At 40.2% G+C, this 19,327-nt stretch overlaps 2 protein-coding genes across 2 annotated transcripts in view; both read right to left on the reverse strand.

The window, feature by feature from the left end:
• The window catches only part of LOC103512903 (chromodomain-helicase-DNA-binding protein 1-like), a 46,378-nt gene extending 27,221 nt beyond the window's left edge, over positions 1-19,157 (reverse strand). The window contains exons 1-11 of the mRNA XM_026826161.1: positions 18,813-19,157; positions 15,299-15,489; positions 10,724-10,901; positions 7,431-7,468; positions 6,499-6,633; positions 5,188-5,400; positions 4,428-4,600; positions 2,148-2,317; positions 1,454-1,613; positions 693-928; positions 215-334 (exon numbers count right to left, since the gene is read on the reverse strand). Coding sequence (XP_026681962.1) covers positions 215-334; positions 693-928; positions 1,454-1,613; positions 2,148-2,317; positions 4,428-4,600; positions 5,188-5,400; positions 6,499-6,633; positions 7,431-7,468; positions 10,724-10,901; positions 15,299-15,489; positions 18,813-18,821 — 1,623 coding nt within the window. The 5' untranslated portion in view covers positions 18,822-19,157. The remainder of the gene's footprint in view (positions 1-214; positions 335-692; positions 929-1,453; positions 1,614-2,147; positions 2,318-4,427; positions 4,601-5,187; positions 5,401-6,498; positions 6,634-7,430; positions 7,469-10,723; positions 10,902-15,298; positions 15,490-18,812) is intronic.
• LOC113468901 (chromodomain-helicase-DNA-binding protein 2-like) lies at positions 8,547-9,945 on the reverse strand. Its single transcript, XM_026826190.1, has 2 exons — positions 9,392-9,945; positions 8,547-8,943 (listed from the first exon to the last, which is right to left on the reverse strand). Exons 1-2 carry the CDS (start codon positions 9,622-9,624, stop codon positions 8,763-8,765), a joined length of 414 nt encoding a protein of 137 aa, XP_026681991.1. The 5' UTR covers positions 9,625-9,945; the 3' UTR covers positions 8,547-8,762.
• Positions 19,158-19,327: the final 170 nt, after the last annotated feature.

Below are 19,327 nucleotides of genomic sequence, written 5' to 3' on the forward strand. Positions count from 1 at the left end.
CATCAGATTTCATAGGTATAATACAGCATGCTCTTACCTGAATAGTTTTACCCAATCCCATTTCGTCCGCCAAGATCACAGAATTCTCCTTGCACCACGCGTGAATCATCCAGTTACGCTCCTTCGTAGGTAGTACTTTATGACTATCAGCTTAGGACGAGATGATCCATTATGCCATCAGATTTCATAGGTATATCAGATTTCATAGGTATGCTCTTACCTGAATAGTTTTACCCAATCCCATTTCGTCCGCCAAGATCACAGAATTCTCCTTGCACCACGCGTGAATCATCCAGTTGAGACCGTTCATTTGATAATCTCGTAACGTAAGCACCTGAAGGGGGAAAGCATTCAAGAGTTATATCAAAATGATCGATAAATAGGGGGGCTGATTCAAGAAGGAAGACCTCAAGTACTTAAAATAAATTTCAGGAGAAAAAAAAAAAATGCATGACGGGCCATAAGTTTTCAAACAAACGAACATTTTTTTTTGAAAGAGGTTTGATGGAGGGAGCTGTAACTCCCAAGGTCTTATCGTCTCGAAAGCGAAGAGTGAAGAAAGATAGGAGAAAGCCAGCTTTTCCGAGAACGAAACTTATTTGTTTAGGATAAAATCCGCCCCGGGTGGGAATTAAAATTTCAAATGAAATCCCTTGAACTAGAGAGAAATCCTTTATACTTATAAATCTCACCTGATCTCCACCCATATATTCCGGCTGATCATGGACCTGATGAAACTTGGGCCTATACTTGAGGGCCCGGGTCAACTTGGACGGGGTTCGCTTCGAGTCTTCCCGGTCTCGGAACTCCTTGATCTTCTGTGGCCACTTGCGCTTGATGAGGGAAGATTCTTCCCACGTAGCCTCGGCATAGGGGAGGGACTCCCACTTGAGAAAGTACTCGTGACCATGCTCACCCTTCCGTTCAGCTGACGAGGGGAAAATCGGAGGAAACGTTCAGATAGAAATGAGGGTAAAACAATTCTAATGAACAAAGATAATTGGCCATAAGCTCTGTTTTTACGTAATTGGAAATGTGAGAATGGGAAAAAAATCGACTTCAGTTGGGATTTGAGTCCAGCACGTTGGGTTTGATGCAGAAGTAATATTTAGTGCTTATACATATAAGCAAACTCCGTGGCCGAGTGGGTATCACAGAATCACACTAGACTTGCATTCCAGCAGTAAGGAAGCTACTGCTCCTGTCAGCAAATTTTCAATAAAATTTCAAAATTCCCTAAGTACATGGCTGGGATTGAACCCACGCCCTCCTGACTATCAGACGAGCGTTTCGACCACTACACCACAGAGGCAGTAAGACCAAGATACTCACAAATAATTCGTTTCAAACAATCTTGAGGCTAAAATTCTCAACTTCCCTACCTGGTGTGGGTTTGAATTTGAACCCACACCCTCCTGATTATCAGGCGAGGCAGTAAGGCCAAGATACTCACAAATGATTCGTTCTACATGGTTATAACTCTTCATGAGTTCTTGCTGAAGTTCAAGCTGGCACTCGAAATATTCGACATCCTCAGGTGTTGTGTGTTGTCGCCAGAAAGCTAACTCGTCTTCTTTCTTCTTGAAGTTTTCCAGTTTCTTTAAACCTTTCACCTGGGGAGAGGAGAAAAACATTAAGTGAATCATTCTCAGGAAGAAGGGCCTATGTTATTTTTGATATATAAAAAAATTAAAAGTATAAAAAAATCCCCTGCGGCGCGCTCAACTTCTTGCTTTTCCAAAATTTCCATGTCTGAGGTTTAAACACCATTTCCGCGTTGTTAAAGAGCACCTTGGAGGATAGGTTAAGGCACAGGCCACAAGAAACTATTTTTTTTGGTTTAAGTCGTTCGGAAAAAAACGTGTCGTGTGTAGTGTGAACACTCTTATTTAAACTACATTGCCTAGGAGAGCATTTTGTGTCGTTCAAAAAAAAAAAAAAAAAAAAAAAAAAAAAGGGTGGTGGGGGAAATTTTCTCATCATGTTTTTAACAGAACATTGCGTAAGGAGGACATTTTGTGTCGTTCGAAAAAAATCGTGTCGTGTGTAGTGTGAACACTCTCATTTAAAAATTTAAATTACATTGCCGACAGGACATTCGGGGGAAAAAAATCGGATGAAACCCACAAGTGGAAACGGGCGTTTACCTGTTGAGACTTGAGGGAGGCTTCACTTTCCCACGTGTTGTGTATATGAGACCAGCCCTTCCATTTGATGAGGAACTGTTCCTCCGTGCCTTCCTTATCGTTTATATCACAGTCTGCATTAGCATCGCCATGTTCCTCTATGTAGTACGCTGTCGTGATGGAACCCACCACTGAAACACAGGGAGATAAAGATATTATTATTAAACAATTGGGTCAAACTTTATTTACAAAATAAATATATACAAATGGTAACATAAATCAAGGTACAAAATAAAGTTTCATCAAGGGTGGGGTTAATGCCTATGGCATTCTCTACCGGATACAGGATAAGATATTAGCAGTGCAATAGTCCTAAACAAAAATGGACGCGACGCACAAGGGATCAAGAAGAGACTACCTTAACATGATACAGGTTCAACGCTGAATCCTGCATGTCAATTTCAAGTTCTAAAAGGAAAAAAGACAGTAATCCATTATTTATTATTAAGTATTTTAAAGAAGTTTGATGACAGATAAGATACTGGTTAAACGCAGAACCCCTACTCTCGCCTACTCTACGTGTCAATGTCAAGTTCTAAAAGAGGTTGTTGTTGTAACGGCTTCAGCTGCAGCTAAATGGTGATGGTATAACAAAGAAAAGTTATTTTTTCACAGCCATACACCAGTGTGATGGTCTCTAGCCATGTTTAATTGGCTCGTCCTGAAACGCAGTCAACCATCGATCATGAGGACTTTAAAGAGGTTTGGTAGAGGGAACTGTAACTGCTAAGGTCTTATCGTCCCGAAATCGAAGAGAGAAGGAAGACAGGATAGGAGAAAGCAGTTCCTATAACGAACCTTATCCGTTGAGGATAAAATCCGCCCCGGGCGGGAAAAGAACCCGTGACTTAGCGCTTACAAGGCCGACGTGCAACCTTCCAAGCTAATTAGGCTGGCTAAAAAAACCATTATTCGTAATATAAAGTCTTCCTTCTCTCTTCGATTCCGGGACGATAAGACCATAGAAGTTACAGTTCCCTCTGTCAAACCTCTTTAAAAAAAAAGAGTATTTTTATTTATTTATTTTTTTTTTCAGCCAGCCTAGTTAGCTTAGCTGGTAGTGCGTCTGCCTTGTAAGCGCTAGGCCGCGGGTTCGATTCCCGCCCGGGGCGGATTTTATCCGATTTTCCATTGACATGACTTTTGAACAAGTACTGAATAGACCTTATTTTAGGTGCTCAATGCTCATAGTCACTAACAGTGTGACCCTTGACCTTGTTATCAATACCTGTGTAACTACAGGGTGAACCTAAATTAAATGTCCTTATTTCGATTCCATAATTACATGTGTACCAGGGTGAACCATTATAATATTGTGTCCTTATTTTGATTTCACACCTATCAAGTAGGTAATAATACTACTTAAGTAATAAGAAAGAATAATTTATTGAAAACAGCTACCTACTTTCTCTGTGGCGTATACCTACATAGTATCTAGTAGTGCTGTCAATTGGTTTTGACTGTGCTCCATAATGAGGTCAATGTTGTAAAAGAAAAAAAAAAAAGAAGTTCAACTTGACGCCACTGAAAAACACCGACCCCATCTGAACACAAGAAAAGGCAAAGTAGAAAAAGTGGAGTAAACTACTGTAAGACATCATTTATCATTCAACCAATGAAATTCAAAATTCTTCATTTGAACAGGTAGATAACTAGATACCTAATAAACTCTGAAAATTTGGTTGAATAATCTTTGTACCTAGATCTTTTGTTAGGGCCCATGCCTGTTGTGAGGGTGAACAGATTCTCTTGTATCTTGAAAATATACCTATTACCTATTCATTAAATTAAAACAAAATATGTCCTATATCCCTCAGTGCAAATGTTATCTTCACCACATTTCTACAGTATCAATTATGAATGTATAAGTACTCCTGCAAAAAATTCCGCAGCAAAAAGGGAATTGTAATTTTGACTTAATTTCCTTTCCAATGTAAATAGATAAAAGGGACATTATTTTTAGATAGAAAAACGTTGACCCTTTAACTGTAGTAAAAGAACATTAATTAAAACTTGAAGGAGTAAAAATATCAAAGGTAAGTACTTGTGCAGAAGTCACATCCGTGGAATATTGCTACCAAAGGAACTGGCACAGACAAGCAGTGACCAGTGTTATTATAGGGTTAGGTTCTAAAAAAAGAGTATTTTAAAAGGTGTGCCCAACTGGTCATTTCAATTTTCAAGTTCTGTAACAGCCTAAGAAAAAGAATCAAAGGCCCCTCTACACCATCAGTCGCTCACCTCCTTTCTTGCCTCTTCGCGAGTATATGACCCGTTCGATGGTTTCCGAATTGTCCGGAGGTGCCTCTTCCACTTCTGCCTGTGTGTAGTCCACCTCAATAAGGTCATCGCTATCAGTCTTATCGCTGTCCTCCTTGTAACTCTTGACTGGACGAGCATTACGTCGCGTGGGTCTGTAGAAGATAAAACAGCATAATTTATTAACGCACATCCCACTTCACTTTTCAAACATAAATAAAAAATAATGTTGTTGTTGTAGTGGCTTCAGCTGTAACTGAATGCTGAAGGCAGAATAGATTTTTTCCCCATACACCGGGGTGATGGTCTATAGCCATGTTTAATTGGCTCGTCCTGAACCGCAGTCATCCAACGCATCGTGAGGACTTGTGCTCATTATTTAAAAGCAGAGAGAACCCTTGGAAGAACTGCCAGCTAGCTAGGTCAGTTAGGGTTAGCTGTTCTGCTCCCTATTTATAGTCCTATAGCTAGTCTATTCTCTGTATAGCGCCCCCTAGCCAGACTAACGTCGTCAATTGATATCGTTTGTTGATCAATAGACTGAACACTACCTACGCCGATTTTTATGACAACTGGGGTTCCAGATACATTTTAACTAGTGTTTTAGATACCTATGTAAGATAGTTTTGCCCGTGAGGGCATCATTTCCCCCTGAAAACCAAGTCAGACTCGCCTTTACAATGTAAACTACATAATTTCTAATTCTATTTCGTCTGTTGGTAAGAGGAGGGGAATGACTTACTTTTTCCGCGAGCTCTCACTATCATCGCTCGACTCATCACTGGATGACAATTTGTTTCGCCTCTGGTTTCTACCACGAGATGAAGAAGGGGCATTCCGTTTCTTAGAAGCAATGGCACGACTAGATGGTTTGGCACGGGCAGGGGGTTTCCGCGAGACAACTGTTTCTTTATCTGTTTCACTGTCGTAGTCCGAACTGTCCGAGTTCCACGTGCTGGGGGGGAAATAAACACATCGTTTAGAATAGAATATACCCTGTTTACTCTACCTCCAAGAGTAATAGAGGGGATGATATAAGGTACTAATACAGTTGGAAGGCCACCCATTTGACTTAATTTCCTTTCCAATGTAAATAGATAAAAGGGACATTATTTTTAGATAGAAAAACTTTGACCCTTTAACTGTAGTAAAAGAACATTAATTAAAACTTGAAGGAGTAAAAATATCAAAGGAAACTTGTGCAGAAGTCACATCCGTGGAATATTGCTACCAAAGGAACTGGCACAGACAAGCAGTGACCAGTGTTATTATAGGGTTAGGTTAAATACCAAAAGGAGCTTTTCTTTTCCACGGACGTGACTTCTGCATAATTACAATATCAAATAATTTCATTACCAAATGCAATTAATAAGGGCTTGAGGCAAAAGCATTCCCATCTGAATAGTAGACAACAGGTGGCAATGGCTATTTCTAACAAAATGAACATTTCCTTAATATTTTAGGTGATCATCAACCAACAAGACCAAAGCTAAAAGCTCATGACTTTGGCAATGATATTCAAAAGAAACTGTGGTAAAGGTTGATAGTGAAGACAAATATGGTCCACTCTACTGTACTGGGACCACTAAAGAGGCCAAAAATACCCCAAAAACCAAAATAACCCCTTAAAAAGAAAAATCTGGCAAAAACTAAGGTGAAAAGCAGGTAGCATTTAGACCAGGGCTGAGTTAGTTAGGGGTTCAAAGGCACCAAACACTTTTTAATTAAATACTAAAGGGTTAACTGAAGAGTTTGGCAGATCATGAGAGATATGAACGGGACAACATACTACGACCTGAGGAGGAAAGCAGAAAATCGAGAAACATGGTGTACTGCTGCAAACCAGTCCCTCGGTTGTTAACCAATGATGATGATACTGCCAGAATGTGACTGATAAGTCCCTTAGTCTTCACTTGAATAGAACCTAGTGCTTTTTTATTTTATCATTGAGTGTTCTATCATTCTATCATTTTTTTTTTTTTTGTCGACTCTGGGAATTGAACCTGGGGCCTTCTGCAAGACAATTACTCAATTTTAACCCATCCCCACTTACTCCTTGGAGCTCTGGGCGCTGGAATTCTTTCTCTTTCGTCCTCCACCTCGACCTTTGCCCCGATGATGATCACTAGAATCGCTATCAGCCGGCTGTGTTGTCAGCCGCTCTGGTTCCTTGCGTGATCGCCCTGACCTGCAGATTAGGATAACAGTATTTGAACAGAGAAGATACCAACATTCTGGAGCTAATTGAATGGGTAAAAGGCAGAGCGAACCAAGTTCAAAAATCGAGTTTCTTGAGTATTCTATTGTATATCGCTGGAAGAGTACAAAAAGATCTATTAAAAATAATAATAATAAAGATTCAATTGATTCGAAAAAAAAAAACTCTTGTCCAATAATATCATCATACGGACATCATACTGGACCGATTTTTTTGTCCCTAACTGTACTACCTAAGGCTACAGGGTCACAAAAGATCTAGCCAGGTCGCAGTGACCAAGGGCGTTAATTACAGCCGATGGCCCTAGTTATACCAATACCAATGTACTAAAAAAAAACCCTAAACCTAACTACCTAAAAATCGACACACTGTTGCCAGTTCAAATTACGCGAGGAAATTTTGTCCCAAGACAGCATAGTGTCCCAGGTTCGGGCAGTTTACGGTACCTATCCTTTCAATTGCCCATCCCTTCCCACTGCTTCGTTGAATTATCCCAATAATAATCCCATGTTGTTGTAGCGGTGTAGTTGCACCGAGGGAGGTTGATGGTTTCTAGCCAAATTTACTTGGTCCGTCCCGAACCGCAATCAACCATCAAGAGGACCTGCGCTTTTCCTTTGAAGCACGATAAACCCTTTGTAGCCCCCAGCTAGCCAGGCTGGTTAGGGTTAGGCTGGTCTAATCCCTATTTTAAGTCCCACAGGAAGACACTGGTCTGCTCCCTGTTCAAGGGTCCCCCAGTCAGACCACATTCTTCCCCATCTTACCTGCGTATCCCGTAGATATCCGGATTCTCCTCCCACACCCGGGAGCTCTCCTTGGTTCGCTTCTTGGGCGACGGGGACACGGTCTGGCGGGCAGACGCTCAGCATCCGAATCCTTGGTCGTATCGTTGTCGGACTTGGTGGTATCGTTGTCGGAGCCGGCACTGTTCTGATCCGAATCCGAATTCGCAGCGCCGCAGGCGAAATTTTTGAGAGATTATATGCTGCCCCTTCATGGTTGCATACTTTTTTTTATTGAAATCTTTCTTTGTCTTTTTTTAGGCTTTGAAAAATTCCCTGACTTTTTTTGATTCTTGGCACTTTTTCGTGAAATTCCCTGACTTTTCCCTGACTTTTCCAGTCCCCATGAAATTCCCTGACTTTTCCCGGTTTTCCAGTCTGGTAGACACCCTGAAAGAAGTTTGATGACAGATAAGATACTGGTTAAACGCAGAAACCCTACCTACTCTCGTCTACTCTACGTGTATAAAAGAGGTTGTTGTTGCTGTAACGGCTTCAGCTGCAGCTAAATGGTGATGGCATAATAAAGAAAAGTTATCTTTTCAGCCATACACCGGTGTGGTGGTCTCTAGCCATGTTTAATTGGCTTGTCCTGAAACGCAGTCAACCATCGATCATGAGGACTTTAAAGAGGTTTGACAGAGGGAACTGTAACTGCTAAGGTCTTATCGTCCCGAAATCGAAGAGAGAAGGAAGACAGGATAGGAGAAGAGTACACCAGTGACGTGACTTTGGTCAGTACCTTTGTCAGTTGTATATAACGAGGTCACGGGTTCGATTCCCGCCTTGGTTTGTGTTTCGAATTGGCTGGTTTTCTCCTATCCTGTCAGCCAGCCTAGTTAGCTTAGTTGGTAGTGCGTCTGCCTCGTAAGCGCTAGGCCGCGGGTTCGATTCCCGCCCGGGGAAAAGAACCCGCGACCTAGCGCATACAAGGTCGACGCGCAACCTTCCAAGCTAATTAGGCTGGCAAAAACTATTATTCGTAATATAAAGAGTATTTTTTTTTTTTCAGCCAGCCTAGTTAGCTTAGTTGGTAGTGCGTCTGCCTTGTAAGCGCTAGGCCGCGGGTTCGATTCCCGCCCGGGGCGGATTTTATCCTGATGGGATAATGTTCGTCCTCGGAACGGCTGGCTTTCTCCTATCCTGTCTTCCTTCTCTCTTCGATTTCGGACGATAAGACCATAGCAGTTACAGTTCCCTCTGTCAAACCTCCTAAAAAAGAGTATTTTAAAAGGTGTGCCTAACTGGTCATTTCAATTTTCAAGTTCTGTAACAGCCTAAGAAAAAGAATCAAAGGCCCCTCTACACCATCAGTCACTCACCTCCTTTCTTGCCTCTTCGCGAGTATATGACCCGTTCGATGGTTTCCGAATTGTCTGGAGGTGCCTCTTCCACTTCTGCCTGTGTGTAGTCCACCTCAATAAGGTCATCACTATCAGTCTTATCACTGTCCTCCTTGTAACTCTTGACTGGACGAGCATTACGTCGCGTGGGTCTGTAGAAGATAAAACAGCATAATTATTGTCATGGGAAAAAAATTCACAAAGCCTAAGGAATGATAATAATAGTGCTTATCTATAGGTACTGCTCATATAGGACTGAAAAGTCAATTTTTTCCAGCAGTAGGCTACTACTATTATTGTAGTCAGATTCTAAAAGTATACTGAGGATGAAAATCCATGCCTCGTCCAACTTTATGTCGTTTGTACCTTTTTTACAATGATTTCATTTTTATGATCTAAGCAAGCCTTCCTCTTTACTTTGTCTCTTACTAAACTTTAACTTTAGTACACGTAAAGTAGGTCTACTTATGTTTTAGATATGTTTCGCCCGTGAGGGCATCATTTCCCCTGAAAATCTAGCAAGCCTCCCCTTTTTTTCCATGATGTAAAATACAATTTCCAGTGCTATTTCGTCTGTTGGTAAGTGAAGAAACAACTTACTTTTTCCTCGAGCTCTCACTATCATCGCTCGACTCATCACTAGAGGACAATTTGTTCCGCCTCTGGTTTCTACCCCGAGATGAAGAGGGGGCATTCCGTTTCTTAGAAGCAGTGGCACGACTAGATGGTTTGGCACGGGCAGGAGGTTTCCGCGAGACAACTGTTTCTTTATCTGTTTCACTGTCGTAGTCCGAACTGTCCGAGTTCCACGTACTGGGGGGAAATAAACACATGGTTTAGAATAGAATATACCCTGTTTACTCTACCTCCAAGAGTAATAGAGGGGATGATATAAGGTACTAATACAGTTGGAAGGCCACCCCTTGACTACATAAAGGAGATCACGAGAGACATGAACGTGACAACATACTACGACCTGAAGAGGAAAGCAGAAGATTGAGAATCATGGCGTACTGCTGCAAACCAACCCCTCGGTTGTTAACCAATGATGATGATACTGCCAGAATAAGACTAATAATAATAGTGCTTATTTATACTGCTCGCATAGGACTGAAAAGTCCCTTTACTCCAGCAGTAAGCTACTACTATTATTGTGGTAAACAGAGAAGATACCAACATTCTGGAGGTAATTGAATGGGTAAAAGGCAGAGCGAACCAAGTTCAAAAATCAAGTTCTTAGAGTATTCTATTGTATATCGTTGGAAAGAGTACAAAAAGATCTATTAATAATAATAATAAAGATTCAATTGATTCGAAAAAAAACTCTTGTCCAATGATATCATGATACGGACATCATACTGGACCGATTTTTTTTTTGTCCTTAACTGTACTACCTAAGGCTACAGGGTCACAAAAGATCTAGCCAGGCCGCAGTGACCAAGGGCGTTAATTAAAGCCGATGGCCCTACTTATACCAATACCAATGTACTACCTAAAAATTGACACACTGTTGCCAGATTAAATTGCGCGAGGAAATTTTGTCCCAAGACAGCATAGTGTCCCAGGTTAGGGCAGTTCACGGTACCTATCGTTTCAATAGCCCATCCCTTCCCACTGCTTCGTTTAATTATCCCATGTTGTTGTAGCGGTGTAGTTGCACCGAGGGAGGTTGATGGTTTCTAGCCAAATTTACTTGGTCCGTCCCGAACCGCAATCAACCATCAAGAGGACCTGCGCTTTTCCTTTGAAACACGATAAACCCTTTGTAGCCTCCAGCTAGCCACGCTGGTTAGGGTTAGGCTGGTCTAATCCCTATTTTAAGTCCCACAGGAAGACACTGGTCTACTCCCTGTTTAAGGGTCCCCCAGTCAGACCACAGTCTTCCCCATCTTACCTGCGTATGCCGTAGATATCCGGATTCTCCTCCCACACCCGGGAGCTCTCCTTGGTTCGCTTCTTGGGCGACGGGGACACGGTCTGGCGGGCAGACGAAGAATCACTCGCCCCGCCCCCTACCGAACCATCCCGACCTCCTAGCGAACTATCCCGACCGCCTGCAGACTTCTTTGAGGAACTGGCCCCCGAGTCTGAATCCGATGAGTTGGAATTGCTGCATCACGATTGGGAAAAGACGAGAATATAATCATGGAGACTGTTGACTCAGCACCTACTTAAATGGGAAGTATTGTGTCTCTTCTCGCCCATTTGATGAGAGGCATACTACGGGATGGGCATGCTACGACACAGACCACATGCGTCTCACAAGAATATAATCATGGAGACTGTTGACCCAGCACCTAAATGGGAAGTATTGTGTCTCTTCTCGCCCATTTGATGAGAGGCATACTACGGGATGGCCATGCTACGACACAGACCACATGCGTCTAATGTAGCAGTTGTTTCATTGCTACGAAATAAAAACGGCGGTGGAACACTCATCTTTTTAAGTAACTTTGTAAATTCCCATTTAAATTTTTGAAATGAAGGGAAAGTAACTGATAAACCTGTGAATTGTATCAGTTACTTTCTTAACTTCACCTCAAAAAGGAAAGTAAAAAGAGACAAGAGGTAGAATCACACTACTGTCACGTCACGTGAGCTCATGGGGAGTCAAAAAGATGTAGTTCAAAGTTTTCCCCTAATATTGTAGGTAATTTCGTTCATGATAGCCACACTGCCCTCACGTGACGTGATGGTAGTGTAGCAGTCCTGAACGAAAGTACCTACAATATTATGGGAAAACTTTAGGCTAGATTTTTCGGACTCCCCATGAGCTCACGCGTGACGTGATAGTAGTGTGTTTAGCCTGATCGCACGCTACGACTTTTTTCTTACGATTTGATTGTACGGTCAGATCGAAAGAAAAACTGTAGTCTGTACCAGGTACTTCTTTAATGTCCGATCTTACAAGAGATTTTCAGTTAATCCAGAATTTAAGAAATACTGGCCTGTGTAAATCAAATGGGTTACGCCAAAGAAAATTCTTCGCACTGTGTTAACTATTCAAAGTTTTCCCCTGATATTGTAGATAATTTCGTTCATGATAGCCACACTGCCCTCACGTGACGTGATGGTAGTGTAGCAGTCCTGAACGAAAGTACCTACAATATTATGGGAAAACTTTAGGCTAGATTTTTCGGACTCCCCATGAGCTCACGCGTGACGTGATAGTAGTGTGTTTAGCCTGATCGCACGCTACGACTTTTTTCTTACGATTTGATTGTACGGTCAGATCGAAAGAAAAACTGTAGTCTGTACCAGATACTTCTTTAATGCCCGATCTTATTTTCAGTTAATCCAGAATTTAAGAAATACTGGCCTGTGTAAATCAAATGGGTTACGCCAAAGAAAATTCTTCGCACTGTGTTAACTCTCAGTGGTAAGATCGCCCATAAAAGGTTCGAGTCTCTCTCCGCCGGGAATCGAACCCGGGTCTTCCGCGTGCAAGGTGAGCGCAGTGACCATTACACCACGGGAGCTCCACCTATTGACTAATTCCCTTCAACTACGCCACTAAGGCCAGCCAGTCATTATCAGGTAGACCTGACAGATATCTACACCTGATCAGCCACTCATTATCAGGTAGACCTGACACGGACACCTGATGAGCACACACACTATTAGGTAGACCTGACAGGTACACCTGATGAGCACACTCACTATGTAGACCTGACAGGTACAGCTGAAAAGATCCGTCTGTCAGGTATACCTGATGAGTACAAACACTATCAAGTAGAACTGACTCTATCAGGTAGAACTGACACCTGATCAGGTTTACCTGATAGTGAGTGGCTGGCCTAAGGCAGGGTCAAGTTTTCTTCGTCAGACTCACTCTGGATTCGATTGATTTGAAAATCCCACTCATTGGACTCTATTTTGTTTTCAAAACTTTTTTATTTTATTTTATTATTATTTTTTTTTTTCAAATAAATCCCTCTCTCAATTCGAAGGATTCACTGATTCAGTCGAAAGAAACCGGCTGTAAATATACCCACTCTGGGGTCAATTCCTGAGAGGTATGGTTCTGCAAATCTGCAGTTTGTAGTTCTTAGGATACGAACATCTAATAAATATTTTCACATACATTGTTCGTATCATGTAACAACACCATAAGGACACCTTTCAGGAAAAAACCAAACCCCATCATATACTAATAGGCTGCTTTTAAGATCCTATACTTAAGTAGTGCTTTATTTAGACTGTCAGCTTAGATTAAGTTGTTCCATTATACCAACAGTTTAATCCTCTGTTTATTTGATGAAAAATGTCGAGAGTAGGTACATCAAATGAATGCATTTGATAAAAAAAGAGAGAAAATTAAATGCCTAGGCTGGGACTTGAACCCAAGCTGACTCATTTACCAGGTGAGTGCCCACTGAGCTCAATCAGTATGAACAAAGACAGGTGAGACGAAATTTTGGGTTGTCACTTCCTTAATAAAGGAATTATGAGTGTATTAAGCATGAACTTATCACAAACCTCGTTCCTGGATTGAGTAAGTAGGTACTATGCTAAATTTCATGATTTGACTTGGACAGCTTGGACTCAAATAATCATCCAGACCCGTCCAGTGTGCTTACACTACACCACTGAGACTGATTTTATACCAGAGTATTTCACACCCACAAATATTCTCACTACTTTTCATTTTTGTTGAGAGTAATTTTGTTCAGAAACCACGAGAATAACACTGGTCACTGCTCAAATTGTGAAAGCTTCTTTGTGTTTAACTTAACCCTATTACTTATAACACTGGTCACTGCTTATTTGTGACAGCTCCTTTCGGTAGCAATTTTCCATTGACATGACTTTTGAACAAGTACCGAATAGACCTTATTTTAGGTGCTCAATGCTCATAGTCACTAACAGTGTGACCCTTGACCTTGTTATCAATACCTGTGTAACTACAGGGTGAACCTAAATTTAATGTCCTTATTTTGATTCCATAAATACATGTGTACCAGGGTGAACCATTATACGTAGTCTAGCCATAAGTTCTGTTACACTACAAAAAGTTCGATAAAGAAGGCAAGATTTGAAAATTTAATCATTTGAATTTATGAGAAAATAATGTATTAAGAAACAAGTAAAATATACCTATGTCCATTCGAAATCGTCACCTCTGGCCTTCACACAGGGCTTTAGTCTGTTGTGCCAAACACCACTCCAAGTACGCACCTTATTCATGGGATAATTTGCCACTGCTCTCTCTAGACTAACTTCATACTTTCCGGTAGGTGTCTTCACCTACCCACCGAGGTAGGTGTCTTCACTTGAATAGAACCTAAAGCTTTTTTATTTTATCCCCTAGTCTTCACTTGAATAGAACCTAGTGCTTTTTTATTTTATCATTGAGTGTTCTATCATTCTATCATTTTTTTTTTTTTTGTCGACTCTCCAAATTCCTATGACATTTACAACAGGACATGAACTTTAATCTGGCTAAGCATCATAATCCAAATGCTTCAAATCAGTACTTCCTGAGGGCCATTCTTCAGACTCGATAAATTGCGTAACATGGTGTTTTAGCCATGCCAGAGTGAATTGGGCCTTATGAAATGGATCTGAATCTTAGTAAAAGACCTAAATGCTTCCATGTGACTTAAATGTCACTGATCAATTTCAGATATGTCTTCTTGGTAATTTTTTGTCCTTTTTTGGCGTCTTATCCATGAAAATGGTGGTTGGTAGGCTCCTCAAACTGGTACCTCATTAAATCATCACAGAGGCTGGAAAATGGCCTCTCTGGCTCATGCCAATCATCTCCTTACATTCCTTGCAAGTATTTCCATGCAGGCTCAAGGAAAATATAGAGTGAACAATTTGCAACAGAACTTATGGCAAGACTACGTAATATTGTGTCCTTACTTTGATTCCACACCTACCAAGTAGGTAATAATACTACTTAAGTAATAAGATAGAATAATTTATTGAAAACAGCTACTTTCTCTGTGGCATATACATAGTATCTAGTAGTGCTGTCAAATGGTTTTGACTGTGCTCCATAATGAGGTCAATGTTGTAAAAGAAAAGAAAAAAAAAAAAAAAAAAAAAAAAAAAAAAAAAAAAAGTGGTAAGACCGGCCATAAAAGGTTCGAGTCTCTCTCCGCCGGGAATCGAACCCGGGTCTCCCGCGTGCAAGGTGAGCGCAGTGACCATTACACCCCGGGAGCTCCACCTATTGAATAATTCCCTTCAACTACGCCACTAAGGCCAGCCAGTCATTATCAGGTAGACCTGACAGATACCTACACCTGATCGGCCACTCATTATCAGGTAGACCTGACAGGGACACCTGATGAGCACACACACTATTAGGTAGACCTGACAGGTACACCTGATGAGCACACACACTATGTAGACCTGACAGGTACAGCTGAAAAGATCCGTCTGTCAGGTATACCTGATGAGCACAAACACTATCAGGTAGAACTGACACCTGATCAGGTTTACCTGATAGTGAGTGGCTGGCCTAAGGCAGGGTCAAGTTTTCTTCGTCAGACTCACCTTTCACTACCCGAAGACTTAGAAGACTTGTCCGATTCGGAGCCTGCCGACCTTTTACTCCCCCGGTCCGAAGTTTTGCTTTCAGCATCCGAATCCTTGGTCGTATCGTTGTCGGACTTGGTGGTATCGTTGTCGGAGCCGGCACTGTTCTGATCCGAATCCGAATTCGACTCATCACCTGAGCCGGCCTGCTGAGTCGACAAAATAAACTTGGTGTAAAAAATCTCTTCAGTAGGAGTTTTACTTTCCTTATCCTCTAGAAAGGAAAGTAATGTATTGGGGCATTTTTTTTTTCAATCCATCGAATCCGGATTCGATAAAGTCAAGTATCTGGATTCGATTGATTTGAAAATCCCACTCACTGCACTGCATTTTTTTTTTTTTTTTTTAAAACTTTTTTTTTTTTTTTTTTTTTTTTTTTTTTTTTTTTTTTTTTTTTTGGCTACTACTGCCATCATTGTGGTCAAATTTTTAAACAGTGTTGAGGATGAAATTCTATACCTCGGTCACTGATTCAGACGAAAGAAACCGGCTGTAAATATACCCACTGGGGTCAATTCCTGAGAGGTATGGTTCTGCAAATCTGCAGTTTGTAGTTCTTAAGATACGAACATGTAGGTAATAAATATTTTTACATACTTACATGGTTCGTATCATGTAACAACACCATAAGGACCATACCTTTCAGGAATGAACCAAATCCCATCACATACTAATAGGCTGCTTTTAAGATCCTATAAGTTTTAGTAGTGCTTTAGTCAGCTTAGAACAAGTTGTTCCATTATAAGTACCAACAGTTTAATCCTCTGTTTATTTGATGAAAATTGTTGAGGGTAGGTAGGTACATCAAATGAATGCATTTGATAAAAAAAAAGAGAGAAAATTAAATGCCCAGGCTGGGACTTGAACCCAAGCTGACTCATTTACCAGGTGAGTGCCCACTGAGCTCAATCAGTATGAACAAAGACAGCTGAGACGAAATTTTGGGTTGTCACTTCCTTAATAAAGGAATTATGAGTGTATTAAGCATGAACTTATCACAAACCTCTTTCCTGGATTGAGTAAGTAGGTACTAAGTATGCTAAATTTCATGATTTGACTTGGACTCAAATAAACATCCAGAGCCAGAACCGTCCACTGAGACTGATTTTATACCAGAGTATTTCACACCCACAAATATTCTCACTACTTTTCATTTTTGTTGAGAGTAATTTTGTTCAGAAACCACGAGAATAACACTGGTCACTGCTCAAATTGTGAAAGCTTCTTTGTGTTTAACTTAACCCTATTACTTATAACACTGGTCACTGCTTATTTGTGACAGCTCCTTTCGGTAGCAATTTTCCATTGACATGACTTTTGAACAAGTACCGAATAGACCTTATTTTAGGTGCTCAATGCTCATAGTCACTAACAGTGTGACCCTTGACCTTGTTATCAATACCTGTGTAACTACAGGGTGAACCTAAATTTAATGTCCTTATTTTGATTCCATAAATACATGTGTACCAGGGTGAACCATTATACGTAGTCTAGCCATAAGTTCTGTTACACTACAAAAAGTTCGATAAAGAAGGCAAGATTTGAAAATTTAATCATTTGAATTTATGAGAAAATAATGTATTAAGAAACAAGTAAAATATACCTATGTCCATTCGAAATCGTCACCTCTGGCCTTCACACAGGGCTTTAGTCTGTTGTGCCAAACACCACTCCAAGTACGCACCTTATTCATGGGATAATTTGCCACTGCTCTCTCTAGACTAACTTCATACTTTCCAAATTCCTATGACATTTACAACAGGACATGAACTTTAATCTGGCTAAGCATCATAATCCAAATGCTTCAAATCAGTACTTCCTGAGGGCCATTCTTCAGACTCGATAAATTGCGTAACATGGTGTTTTAGCCATGCCAGAGTGAATTGGGCCTTATGAAATGGATCTGAATCTTAGTAAAAGACCTAAATGCTTCCATGTGACTTAAATGTCACTGATCAATTTCAGATATGTCTTCTTGGTAATTTTTTGTCCTTTTTTGGCGTCTTATCCATGAAAATGGTGGTTGGTAGGCTCCTCAAACTGGTACCTCATTAAATCATCACAGAGGCTGGAAAATGGCCTCTCTGGCTCATGCCAATCATCTCCTTACATTCCTTGCAAGTATTTCCATGCAGGCTCAAGGAAAATATAGAGTGAACAATTTGCAACAGAACTTATGGCAAGACTACGTAATATTGTGTCCTTACTTTGATTCCACACCTACCAAGTAGGTAATAATACTACTTAAGTAATAAGATAGAATAATTTATTGAAAACAGCTACTTTCTCTGTGGCATATACATAGTATCTAGTAGTGCTGTCAAATGGTTTTGACTGTGCTCCATAATGAGGTCAATGTTGTAAAAGAAAAGAAAAAAAAAAAAAAAAAAAAAAAAAAAAAAAAAAAAAGATAAAATTCCCTCGCAATTTGAACCGTCCGTGGTCTATGCTTTTATTTTACAAGAGAAAAACGCATTCCTTTCTAGACGATTCCAATCCGTGTGCGATCGGCCTTAGAGCCTTCTATTCAGAAGACGAGAGTATTTTTTCGTACAAAACACGACGGGGCCTATCCCAATATAAACCTGTCCGGTTGTTTTATCGTGTTTACATTAGCATTATGCTAACAATAATCCGACCGTAAACATGCTTTTTCACTCGCAAACTTTTCCAGAAACTTTTAGGGAACCCTTTCCCGACAAAGTTTGGCCGAAACTGACCACGCTACTTTCTGATGCATCTATTTCATCCCATCATTTAGAATTCTAAACCACTGAATATGAATATAAACGCCAAGTTAAAAATTAACTCATAAAATATTAATATGATAATAATAGGTACCTACATGATAGTCCAAAAGAAACTGTGGTAAAGGTTGATAGTGAAGACAAATATGGTCCATTCTACTGTACTGGGACCACTGAAGAGGCCAAAAATACCCCAAAAACCAAAATAACCCCTTAAAAATGAAAAATCTGGCAAAAACTAAGGTGAAAAGCAGATAGCATTTAGACCAGGGCTGAGTTAGTTAGGGGTTCAAAGGCACCAAACACTTTTTAATTAAATACTAAAGGGTTAACTGAAGAGTTTTAAAAAAGTGTAAACAAAACCACATGAGTTTGTTTACATTCATAAGAGGGTAAGTTTCTTGGTAATTCTGAGATATCTCAGGAACTCCGGGCCATGCGGGGAACTAGGTCAAGCTATCAGAAGGCCATGGGGCATCAGGAAACTAGTCAAGAAGGTCCAAAAGCTTAAAAATGGTTTAATAGTGATTGAATTCAACAAATGGACCAAAAAAACACTCAAGTTCTTGGCAAAAGTTGATGGTTTTTCATCATTTTCTTCACTATGACCTTGGATTGACTGCTGCTTGATGGAGGCCCCACTAGGCCTATTACAGGGGATCTTTGGATCTGCAAAGGACATTTATCTGATAAGGATTAACCAAAATATGAAGGAAAACACCTACCTGTACCATTTTGATGTCTGGAGAAAAATTTGTCTTCACAGGATACTGAGCGCACAAACTTCATAAAAAGGTGGTTATAAATGTAAAAAAAGGGCTAGATTATAATTTCAAATGATAATTAACGAAAAAGATTGGGAAATAATAAAGGTAAACGCCGAAATTATTGAAGTTACTGAGGTTGAAACTCTGGACAATGTTGTCTGAGACTAGAAGTCAAATAAATCACTAAAAAAACTTGTTATTTATTACAAATTAGAAAAAAAATTGATGTAAAAACATAAAATAGTATCTATATTTTCAATTTAAATACAAAACACTGGGTAACTAGCACTTTATCACACTCTAATATAGGATTGATGTAAAAACATAAAATAGTATCTATATTTTCAATTTAAATACAAAACACTGGGTAACTAGCACTTTATCACACTCTAATATAGAAAAAAGTATTCAATAATGAGATTTGAGTTTAATCACGAGTCGCCATATTGCTTCTCTTGTGAAGGGGAAAAAAA

The sequence above is a fragment of the Diaphorina citri genome, unplaced genomic scaffold, assembly GCF_000475195.1.
Source record: "Diaphorina citri unplaced genomic scaffold, Diaci psyllid genome assembly version 1.1 scaffold38, whole genome shotgun sequence".
Lineage (NCBI taxonomy): Eukaryota > Metazoa > Arthropoda > Insecta > Hemiptera > Psyllidae > Diaphorina > Diaphorina citri.